Source organism: Antechinus flavipes, chromosome 2, assembly GCF_016432865.1.
Source record: "Antechinus flavipes isolate AdamAnt ecotype Samford, QLD, Australia chromosome 2, AdamAnt_v2, whole genome shotgun sequence".
Classification (NCBI taxonomy): domain Eukaryota; kingdom Metazoa; phylum Chordata; class Mammalia; order Dasyuromorphia; family Dasyuridae; genus Antechinus; species Antechinus flavipes.
Window position 1 is genome coordinate 396338 of NC_067399.1, and position 12078 is coordinate 408415.

A 12078-nucleotide genomic window follows, 5' to 3' on the forward strand; every position below is an offset into this window, starting at 1 on the left:
GCAGAGAAATGCAAATTAAGACAACTCTGATGAAAGTTGGAGGGGATGCGGGAAAACTGGGACACTGATGCATTTTTGGTGGAGTTGTAAATCCTTATCCAACCATTCTCGAGAGCAATCTGGAATTATGCTCCAAAAGCTATCAAACTGTGCATACCCTTTGATCCAGCAGTGCTACTACTAGGCTTATACTCCAAAGAGATACTAAAGAAGGGAAAGGGACCTGTATGTGCCAAAATGTTTGTAGCAGCCCTGTTTGTAGTGGCTAGAAACTGGAAAGTGAATGGATGCCCATCAATTGGAGAATGGCTGGGTAAATTGTGGTATATGAATGTTATGGAATATTATTGTTCTGTAAGAAATGACCAGCAGGATGAATACAGAGAGGACTGGCGAGACTTACATGAACTGATGCTAAGTGAAATGAGCAGAACCAGGAGATCATTATACACTTCAACAACGATATTATATGAGGATGTATTCTGATGGAAGTGGATTTCTTTGACAAAGAGAAGATCTAATTCAGTTCTACTTGATCAATGATGGACAGAAGCAGCTACACCCAAAGAAAGAACACTGGGAAATGAATGTAAACTGTTTGCATTTTTCTTTTCCTTCCCAGGTTATTTTTACCTCCTGAATCCAATTCTTCCTGTGCAACAAGAGAACTGTTCGGTTCTGCACACATATATTATATCTAGGATATACTGTGACATATTTAATATGTATAGGATTGCTTGCCATCTGGGGGAGGGGGCTGAGGGAGGGAGGAGAAAAGTTGGAACAGAAGTGAGTGCAAGGGATAATGTTATTTAAAAGTATACCCTGGCATGGGCTCTGTCAATAAAAAGTTATAATTATTAAAAAAAAAAAAAAAGAATGAACTTAAAAAAAAAAAAAAAAGACACCAATTGTGGTTCCAAGTCTCACTTCTCTTAGTTCTTTATGCCTGTAATCGTGGCTCGTGCCCACCTGTGTGACGGTGTGAGTGTGTCATCTGTGCATGTGGCAGTGATGGAGAATTATATACCTCCCTGGGTGAAAGTGCTGTGTATGAGCAACCTCTGATTTCCCTTTCCATCTTTTAGCCCATCTTTTATAGGGGAAATATAACCCTGAGGGTTCCTCAAGGGAGGAGGGGAAATAAAGGCAGAAACAAGGATGTGCATTGAGATGTTGAGACTGATTTGAAGATAGTATCAAAGGCATTCTGGGAAAGCCTGGGCTCTCATCCCAGGTATCTTAAAGATGCTGATCAAGGCAGTCTGGGAACATCATAGTTGTCTTAAAAATGATAATAAAGAGAGTCTGAGAAACTATGTTTCCAGGATGAGCATTTTAGCATTTCCTGGAAACGGGAGAGAATAAGCTGTGTTCAGGATTCCATCAAAGATTATGCACAGTTGTATAGCCCTTTGGGCACAGTTCTTAATTTCTCTCCAGAAGGGCTGGATATGTTCACAACTCCAGCAATGGTGAATTGGTGTCACCTGAAGCCCAGGGAAGGATGATGAAAGAGAGGCAATGGGCTGCTTAGAAAAGCCAAAGTTGAGGAAAAATCCTCTTGCTTTGATAAGGAGAATGGATTTCAGATTTTTCTCTTTGTTTTTGCTTTACCTTCCTCCTCCCCTTTCCTCTCTGTCTCTCTCTCTCTCTCTCTCTCTCTCTCTCTCTCTCTCTCCTCTCTCTCTCTCTCTCTGTCTCTCTCTCTCTCTCTCTCTCTCTCTCTCTCTCTCTCTGTCTCTCTCTCTCTCTCTCTCTCTCTCTCTCTCTCTCTCCTCTCTCTCTCTCTCTCTCTCTCTCTCTCTCCTGTCTCTCTCTCTCTCTCCTTCCCTCCTCCCTTCCCCTCCCCACAAGGAGGTTCTGAGCCCTGCCATGACAAGAGGCCCAAAGACACCCTTCTGATTCTCACACTCCCGCTGCCATATTCTGCCAGACTGGGAAGCCTGCCGCCTGCCGCCGGCCCCACTGACTGTTACTGTCGGGTTTGTAGCGGCCATTCAGGCCAATCAGTTTTTGTTGTAACAGATGTATCAGCCCCTGCCTCAATCATCCCTAGGAACGGCCCGTTTTCTATATAAATAGTGCACACGGGTTTTTCTCACCCAATCGTGTGAGTAGAATTCACCTCACCAGAGGGATGTGATGGGATGCTTTGGCAATTGGATGATCTCCCTTTAAGTTCACAGGATATGGGTGAGGATTGGTGACCAAGATAAATGGTTCCCTGTGTTTAATATCACAGTATGTACCATCCCAGGTGCATAGTGCGAGAGTCCCATTACTAATCTGTCTCCGGCCGTGGGTTGTGCCTCCACACGTGCAGGTCCATGGGTTCATGTTAAAACCCTCAACTGCATTCACCAAGGACTGTCCATGTTCCCCATCAAGGCCTGATCATTCCCTTCGAACCCTGTAGCTCCTCTCTGGGTAGGTTCCTAACCTTTCTAGTGTGTGTTTGGGGTCCTCGTGGAACCCCCTCGCCAGGTTCCCTGAACTGCAGTATTATTTCTCTTCCCAGTCCTACAAAATTCTGCCCCCCGGCCTGTCTTGCCACAAGCAAAGCAAAAGGATTCTCCGCCCCCATTGGCTGTTTGTGGCACTGGGCTTGGAAATGTCCTTTTCTGCCACAGTTAGAAGGTTTCTTTCTTTCTACCAGCTGATTTAGGGAGTTCTGATGGCCACAGGCCTGATGGGCGGGAGAGAAACAAGCAGATGCCATAGATGTCCCATCATCCGGGGCAAGGGCATATGTGCTCGATATCAGTTAGAGAAGTTGTGCAGTTTGGGGCGCATTTGGGCCGTAGCTTCCACAAGCTTGTTTCACCTCTTTTAACATTTTAAATGGGATCGGAACATGTGGCCAACCTCCCTCCCCATTGTCCTCTACAGGATAAGCCTGTAGGCCCCAGGCCCCAGTCAGAATCCCCCTCATTGTATCTTCCCCTCAGCTGCTGCCTTCATTATAAACCTTCCTGCAAAGCTGGGGGGAGGAGGAGAGGGGGGGGTGCGTTTTTCTGTGCTCTCTAGGAAGAACAGCAGGCCTTTGCAGTGCAATCTCCTGTCTCTTCTCTGGCTCAGACTGTGGCCAGAGCTCTTGCTTTCCTCTCTGCTCTGAAACAGCCCTTTCTGTGTTCTCTGCCTCAGCTTTTCGCTGGAGCTCTTGCACTTCTTGTTCTAATTGCTGTAATCCCGCCTTTGCTCTGTCCCCTGATTCTGCTCTAAGCCAAAATTCCTGCTTCTTTGTTCCATCTGTTGAATCCCCTCCCCCTCTCTTGCTGAGCTGTACTTAAGGGGTGTGGGGGTACTTTCCTTCATTGCCTTCATCACCTGGGGGCACATGTAAGCCTTCTAAGGAGGGATGTGTGCCCTTTGGCACTGGGGGCTCTCCTGCTGCTTTTCCTTTTCTTTGGGTGTGTTTTTGGTTAAAGAATCACCGGTTCTAGTTTCTAACTCAGAAGCTTGCTCTGTATTTACAACTCTCCTCTCGGGCCTGGTCACAGTTTGACCCACAGTGCATCTCTACCTTCCCTTCCGGACCAGGAACTCTTGTGCCTTCTCGAATGTTAATTTTTGATAATTGATATTCCCAGGCCTGACCATCTACTTGCTAAGCCCTCCCTTCCGGGCACCACATGATGCTCTCACTGCATTGGCTATTGCCAGTCTCTCCTAATTCCCGGGCGTCAGAGAAATCTCTGGTAAATGTTCACATCCACTTTCCCTCCTCCTGAGGCTTCCGAATCCCTCTGGCCCCTATCTCCTAGGGAAAAAAAAAAAAAACAAATCTCAGGGCAAGTAGGATCTGTGGGAGCACATATCACACAAGGCTCCAACAATCAGGGACATATTCAAGGCCTGAAGGTCTCAGGTTCTTCCCCTGAGCTGGAGGCAGCCACTTCTGCTCCCAGATCCCCCACACCTCCCAGCTGCTTTGCATAAAGAGATCCCCATGGGGAGGGCCTGCAGACACAGGAAGATAAACTGGGCCTGGGGGCAGAGCAGCCACAGGAGAGGACTCACTGCAAAATGGAGTCTCTGTCCCAGCTTCTCTGTGGGCTCCTGATGCTTTGGGTCCCAGGTGAGAACATGAGACAACAAAACACGCAGACGGGCAACGTGACATGAGATGAGAGAATTCCAGGAAGCTCAGAATCTCTGGGGACAGGAGCCAGTACAGTCCAAGGGGGAATGAGGATTTCTGTGAGATCAGGGGGATTTTCAGAGCCAGGGAGTCTGTGAGCCAAGAATCAGAATGAAAGGAAACTCGGCTCTGTTTATTCCATGTTAGTTGGTCAATAATTTTTGTTCTTAGTTTCCAGGGGAGCAATTGTGCTGACCCAGTCTCCAGCCTCGGTGTCTGTGAGCCCAGGAGAGAGAGTCACCATCAGCTGCAAGGCCAGTCAGAGTGTCATAGCCAGTGATGGAAAAACTTATCTACACTGGCTCCAACAGAAACCGGGACAGTCTCCTCGGCGACTCATTTACGAGGTTTCCAACCTGGACTCAGGAGTCCCCGCCCGCTTCAGTGGCAGTGGTGCTGAGAAGGATTTCACCCTCACAATCAGCAGTGTGGAGGCTGAAGATGGGGCAGTCTATTACTGTTATCAAGGATATTATGGTCCTCCCACAGTGTTACAGCCCTGAACAAAAACCTCCCCAGGCCTGGGCTGGCTGCTCAGGGAGGCCCAGCTGCCTCCTCTCCTTCCTCTGCTGCAGCAGCTGCTGGGGGCCTGCTCAGGGACAGGGTCTCTGGGGCTGATGAGACAAAAGGGACTCGGGGCTCAGGGGAAAGGCCACGGTCTGAGAGCTCGGGGCTCTGGCGACTCTTGCTCCTCTTCAGCCATGAGCAGAATCATCAAAGAAAGAAGCCCTGGCTCAGACTGGGTCACCTCGCAATGCCCCAGGCCTCAGGTACTCGGGCATTCCTATTTCATCTGACTCTCAACTGAGCAAGAACCAGAAAGGAAGCAGAAACCTCTGCCCAGAGGTTGTTTTTGTCCTTTCTTCCTAGTGATGCAGTTTGAATGGTCTCAATTCCTGGTGATCAAGAGGTTAGTGGAATAAGAGTTGTTAAATATCCCTTTATATCGGCCGCAGGTTTAGGAATAAAAGAATTCACTCATTGCTGAATTATTAATTGCAAAACGAAAGTTTATTGTTGGATAGAAACCAGTTTCTGGTGGGAAATGGAGTTTTGGCACTGAGAATGCTTTCTCAATGGGCAGAAGGGTCCTGGCAGCTGAATGAGCTTCCTCGGCCCATCTGCAAAGACTTTAGTTGAGGGAGCCTGTTTTATTGGGTATCTTGACGAGGCTGGGACAGCTCGAACTGATCAGACCAGGATTCCTCAACTGAGTGAGAATTTAGAAAATTTAGAATTTCTGTGGAAGCTGATTTGCTCCTGAATAGTGTTGTCTCTCTTATCCTGCAAGGTTTGGGCTCTCTTTGTACTCCTTGGAGCCTGGGAGATCCTGATCAAAGGGGACACAATTTCAGAGTGATAATCTTAAAGGGAACAGTTCCCCTCCCCCTTCACTAGCACAATATTCCATAGCAGTCAATGATTCTTGGGACCAAGAGCACAAGGAGATCAGGCAACAGGCTAATGAAATCCATCATGGACTGACCTTAAAATTCACATCTTCCAAGCACCAAGATGGCACAGGGCAGCATCCTGGAGTCAGGAAGACCTGAGTGCAAAGCCAGACTCAGACACTTCATATTTCCTACCTGTATCACCTTGGGCAAGTTACTTAACCCTAATTGCCTCAGGAAAAAAAAAATTCACACTCTGGTTCCATTTTCTCTGACCATGCATTTAAATCAGATTTTTATCTACTTTTATTTTATCCATTCATGCCGGGGGCTACAAAGATCTCTCTGGAGTTTTCTCTGTCTATTCTTTTCAAAGGAAGAGTTCAGTTCTTACAAAGGGGAATAAAAGAGACAGTAGAAGGAAGCAATGCAGCCATGTGAAAAACCTCATCTTTCTCTATCTCTAAATGCTTCTTACAAACAATCGGTGTCAAAGGATTCTGGGTAAGTGAAGTAACTTCTTCCCAGCCAATCCTGGGGCAGCTTTTTGACGTAGCAGATAAGAGAGCTGGGCCTGGAGACCAGAGGAAGCTCTTCCCAAGTTCACATTGCAGGCTTGGGGTCAGGAACCTTCCTCCTGCAGAGCTCAGATCTGGCCTCAGACACTTACCAGCTGCAGGACCCACAGCCAGGCCCAGAGCCCTGTTTGCTCCAGTTTCTTCCTCAGTGAAAGAAGCAGGAGAAGTAAGTGACAAACTAGTCCGGGATCTTTCCTAGAAACCAAGGATCAAATGCAGTCACTGAGAGACTCTTCCAGAGGATGGAATAAGGAGCCCCAAGAGGTCAGCTGATCCCTCCCTCGGTACCCCAGGAGGGGAAGTGTAATGTTCTTAGTTCTCGGGGGTCTCTGGGCAGCCTTCCGGGCAGGTCAGGAATCGCCACAAGTGCAGGCGGGGGTTAAAGTCCACATCCTTCATTATCTCCCTGGAAGCCTTGTCCCCTTGCCGGGCCGGTAGCTCCCTTAGGGGCTTCAGGAGTCTGGCTTTCAATGGGGAAGCCGAGGAGGAGAGCCCCGCCCCCACGAGGCTGAGGAAGATGGAAATGTCTCCCTCCGGCTCCGAGAGCTCCCAGTGCGCTTGTGCTCTGGGGTTCTCAGTCCCTGCTTCTGGGCCCTACGGGGAGAGTAAACCAGCCTTATGTCCCCGGGAAACCGTTATTTGTTGTAAGGGTCAATCAGTCCTACTGTGTAAGGGGCAAAAAGGGAGGCTGGGAAGCACAGTCAGGACGGAACACAGGCCTAGGGCTGGGAGATCCCGGACGTGATGGGTTATGGGACATGGGGACGACCCTCGGGGGGCAGGAACCCTGAACACTCTGAAAGGGACGGGCAGTGTCTCCGTCTCTGATTGGCTGGGCCTGTGGCCTCAGGGACCCGATGTGGGCTCAGTGGGGGAGGAGCCCGACCCTTTTCCCCTGGAGCTCTGCCAAGGAGGAGGAGCTAAGAGAGGGCAGCAGGTCTCAGAGTAGGAGGTAAACCCCATGAATAAAGTCCTTAAGCTTCCTGCCCGAACTCTGGGGGCTCTGCTGTGCTTAAGCTGCGTCCCTAGGAGACAGCGGCCAGAGGGATTCGGAAGCCTCAGGAGGAGGGAAAGTGGATGTGAACATTTACCAGAGATTTCTCTGAGGCCCGGGAATTAGGAGAGACTGGCAATAGCCAATGCAGTGAGAGCATCATGTGGCTCCGGACGGGAGGGCTTAGCGAGGAGATGGTCAGGCCTGGGAATATCAATTATCAAAAATTAACATTCGAGAAGCCACAAGAGTTTCTGGTCCGAAGGGAAGGTAGAGATGCACTGTGGGTCAAACTGTGACCAGGCCCGAGAGGAGAGTTGTAAATACAGAGCAAGCTTCTGAGTTAGAAACTAGAACCGGTGATTCTTTAACCAAAAACACACCCAAAGAAAAGGAAAAGCAGCAGGAGAGCCCCCAGTGCCAAAGGGCACACATCCCTCCTTAGAAGGCTTACATGTGCCCCCAGGTGATGAAGGCAATGAAGGAAAGTACCCCCACACCCCTTAAGTACAGCTCAGCAAGAGAGGGGGAGGGGATTCAACAGATGGAACAAAGAAGCAGGAATTTTGGCTTAGAGCAGAAGCAGGGGACAGAGCAAAGGCGGGATTACAGCAATTAGAACAAGAAGTGCAAGAGCTCCAGCGAAACGCTGAGGCAGAGAACACAGAAAGGGCTGTTTCAGAGCAGAGAGGAAAGCAAGAGCTCTGGCCACAGTCTGAGCCAGAGAAGAGACAGGAGATTGCTTTGCAAAGGGCCCAAAGCCAAGGGGGCCAAACTCTAGATGAATTTGAGGAACTAATTTTCAACTCAATAAAGGGTGGTGATTATGCCCCAGGCCAAGATCTACAATTGAATTGTGGATAAAGATGGTATGGGAGTTTCCCCTCTAAAAAGGACAGTGGGGCCCCTCCCAATAGGCAGGAGGAGGTGGGATTCTAACCCAGGTTCACTCTTCCCCCAAAGATCACAGTTTCCATCAATTGAATCATAAAAGATTAGTTTTATTAGGTTAATATTATTAAGATGGGGGAGGTCATTATGATTCTGAGCAGACTCCAAAACTATGAGGAGAACAGAATATTCAGCTTCTTGGCGCCCGTCTCTTATTCCCCTTTGTAGGAATTGAAGTCTTCCTTTGAAAAGAGTGGACAGAGGAGACTTCAGAGAGCTCTTTATAGCCCCCAGCATGAATGAATAAAATAAAAGTAGATAACAATCTGATTTAAATGTATGGTCAGAGAAAATGAATCCAGAGTGTGAATTTTAAGCTGGGCCTTGGATGGATTCCATTAGCCTGTTGCCTGATCTTCTAGTGCTCTTGGTCCCAAGAGTCATTGACTGCTGTGGAATATTGAGCCAGGGAGAAAGGACAGAAAGAATTTCTGGCCAGAAGTTGCTATTTTCTCTTTGTTTCTTGTGCTGAGGGGAGTCAGATAACATAGGAATAGGAGAGTGCCTCAGGCCCAGGGCATTGTGGGGTGACCCAGTCTGAGCCAGTGGTTCTCTCTTTGATGATTCTGCTCATGGCTGAAGAGGAGCAAGAGTCCCCAGAGCCCCGAGCTCTCAGACCGTGACCTTTCCCCTGAGCCCCGAGTCCCTTTTGTCTCATCAGCCCCAGAGACCCTGCCCCTGGGTAGGCTTCCAGCAGCTGCTGCAGCAGAGGAAGGAGGGAGGCAGCTGGGCCTCCCTGAGCAGCCAGCCCAGGCCTGGGGAGGTTTTTGTTCAGGGCTGTAACACTGTGGGAGGAGAATAAATTCCTTGAGCACAGTAATATTCTGCCCCATCTTCAGCCTCCACACTGCTGATTGTGAGGGTGAAATCCTTCTCAGCACCACTGCCACTGAAGCGGGCGGGGACTCCTGAGACCAGGTTGGAAACCTGGTAAATGAGCATCCTAGGAGACTGTCCGGGTTTCTGTTGGAGCCAGCTTAGGTAAGTGTTTCTATCACTGTGTACAACACTCTGACTGGCCTTGCAGCTGATGGTGACTCTCTCTCCTGGGCTCACAGACACCGAGGCTGGAGACTGGGTCAGCACAATTTCTCCCCTGGAAACTAAAAGCAGAAATTAGCGATAAACAGACATGGAATAAACAGAACAGAGTTTCCTTTCATTCTGATTCTTGCCCCACAGACCCCCTGGCTCTGAAAATCCCCCTGATCTCACAGAAATCCTCATTCCCCCTTGGACTGTACTGGCTCCTGTCCCCAGAGATTCTGAGCTTCCTGGAATTCCCGCATCTCATGTCACGTTGCCCGTCTGCATGTTTTGTTGTCTCAAGTTCTTACCTGGGACCCAAAGCATCAGGAGCCCACAGAGAAGCTGGGACAGAGACTCCATTTTGCAGTGAGTCCTCTCCTGTGGCTGCTCTGCCCCCAGGCCCAGTTTATCTCCCTGTGTCTGCAGGCCCTCCCCATGGGGATCTCTTTATGCAAAGCAGCTGGGAGGCGTGGGGGTTCTGGGAGCAGAAGTGGCTGACTCCAGCTCAGGGGAAGAACCTGAGACCTTCACACTTTCAATATGTCCCTGATACATGGATCCTTGTGTGATATGTGCTCACACAGATCCTACTTATCCTTTTTTGTTTGTTTTGTTTTGTTTTAATCTGTTTTATTATTTCATGGGACTGCTAGCAGTATGTAAAACATTAAGTTTGTGGGTAGGAACATTCATCTTCCTGAGATCAAATCTTGCCTTGAATATTAATTGTGTGAGTCTGGGCAAGTCACTTAACCTTGTTTGCCTCAGTTTCCTTATTTTTAAGATAACTTGGAAAGGAAAATAGCAAATCGCTCCAATATCTTCTCAAAGAAACCCCAAATTGTGTTACAAAATGCCAAAAATCATCAAAAGAAGAACAAAAATGGTTCCCAAAGCCAGAGGGCTTGCACAAGAGTCAATATTATGTAGCGAAGAGATTACAGCCTGAAGGCATATAACACAGGACAGATACTGAAATCCTGCTCTTTATCCCAATCCATGACCAGCTGTCCCAGTAACTGAGGATCCTTTGGGCACTTAGAATGAAGCCTCCTAAAATGGAAAGCAAACCACCCTTTCATTCCTTGGCTTGGTTTAGGGGAACCAGCTTTCTATCCCTCCCCCACTTCCCTGAAGAGATCAATGGAATGATATGTTATCATTTAAATTTTTTTCTTAATTTTTTAAACTTTTTATTTATTTTAAACCAAAAACAAAATATTTACAAAACCCTTACTCCAATAATCTCCTTCATGTCTCATCCATGCATCCCTTTCCCATGGTTCCTCCCACACTAAAGAAACATGTATCTCCAGAGTCAAAATGACCACAGCTTTTTCTATTCATGTACTTCATGACCGTGGGCTCTCTGAGGTGCATTATACTGTGAGTACTGGGGAGAATACTTCTACAACATGAGTAGAGACTGAGAAATTCTATAACACTAAATCCAAGAAGGCACCCAGCATTTAAAGTATTGATGTATCAGAATGGGCATAGAATGCATAAGCTTGCATAACAAAGAAGTGAACTTGACATCCTAGAATAGGCTGCAAATTTGACCTGAAATGTATAACTTCCTCTTAAAAGGGTAACTAACCCTCTAGAGTTGAGAATAATCCTCATATAATTTATTCAAAATAAACTTTAGAGGTCGAACGGTGTGTGTGTGTGTGTGTGTGTGTGTGTGTGTGTGTGTGTGTGTGTAACAGTAATGTATATTAAGAAGACATAGGTGCAGGTAGGTGGTGCAGTGGATAGAGCACCAGCCCTAAAGTTGGGAGGATCTGAGTGCAAATCTGGTCTCAAGACACTTAATACTTCCTAGTTATGTGACCTTGAGCAAGTCACTAAACCCCAATTGCCTCAGCAGAAAAAAAGGCATCAACACTAGAGGAAAATCATGAATTAGAGGGAGAATCATGACGGTAGAGAGCATTAGGGAAATATCCAAGAAGGGTGAATTTCTGTTATTATGGGATGATAGTTCATCCACAACAGGAAAAAACAGCTGAGGTTTTTTTTTAATTGTTAGGTTGGCATGGAAGCTCAACCCTAGGATGAAGGGGATTTTCTTTTATTCAAATAATACATCACACTTACCCTTTGAAAAGTAGAGAAAGGAGCAGTGCTACTACTGGGCTTATATCCCAAAGAAATACTAAAGAAGGGAAAGGGACCTGTATGTGCCAAAATGTTTGTGGCAGCCCTCTTTGTAGTGGCTAAAAGCTGGAAAATGAATGGATGCCCATCAATTGGAGAATGGCTGGGTAAATTGTGGTATATGAATGTTATGGAATATTATTGTTCTGTAAGAAATGACCAGCAGGATGAATACAGAGAGGCTTGGAGAGACTTACATGAACTGATGCTAAGTGAAATGAGCAGAACCAGGAGATCATTACACACTTCGACAACAATATTGTGTGAGGATGTATTCTGATGGAAGTGGATTTCTTTGACAAAGAGACCTAACTCAGTTTCAATGGATAAATGATGGACAGAAGCAGCTACACCCAAAGAAAGAACACTGGGAAATGAATGTGAACTATTTGCATTTTTGTTTTTCTTCCTGGGTTATTTTTACCTTCTGAATCCAACTCTCCCTGTGCAACAAGAGAATTGTTCGGTTCTGCACACGTATATTGTATCTAGGATATACTGCAACATATCTAACATATATAGGACTGCTTGCCATCTAGGGGACGGGGTGGAGGGAGGGAGGGGAAAAATCGGAACTGAAGCAAGTGCAAAGGATAATGTTGTAAAAAAATTACCCTGGCATGGATTCTGTCAATAAAAAGTTATTATAAAATAAAATTAAATTAAAAAAGAAAAGTAGAGAAAGGAACCATTTTAAAGGATTTCCATAATGAATTTCCCATTCTTTCACTTGGGGAGGACCCAGTAGGACAACTACTAATCTACACCTGATTCTCCCCAATGATCAGGCACTTTGGTGAGAAGTGATCAAACCATCTTCACACT

General features: G+C 47.0%; 2 gene segments (V, D, J or C); one reads left to right on the plus strand and one right to left on the minus strand.

Moving 5' to 3' along the window:
• Positions 1-4024: 4024 nt before the first annotated feature.
• On the plus strand, positions 4025-5094 carry LOC127547234 (immunoglobulin kappa variable 2-30-like). The segment is given in 2 exon segments: positions 4025-4081; positions 4316-5094. Coding segments are annotated over 2 exon segments (384 nt in total).
• Positions 5095-8789: 3695 nt separating this feature from the next.
• LOC127547232 (immunoglobulin kappa variable 2-24-like) lies at positions 8790-9483 on the minus strand. The segment is given in 2 exon segments: positions 8790-9164; positions 9399-9483. Coding segments are annotated over 2 exon segments (384 nt in total).
• Between the last annotated feature and the right edge of the window lie 2595 nt (positions 9484-12078).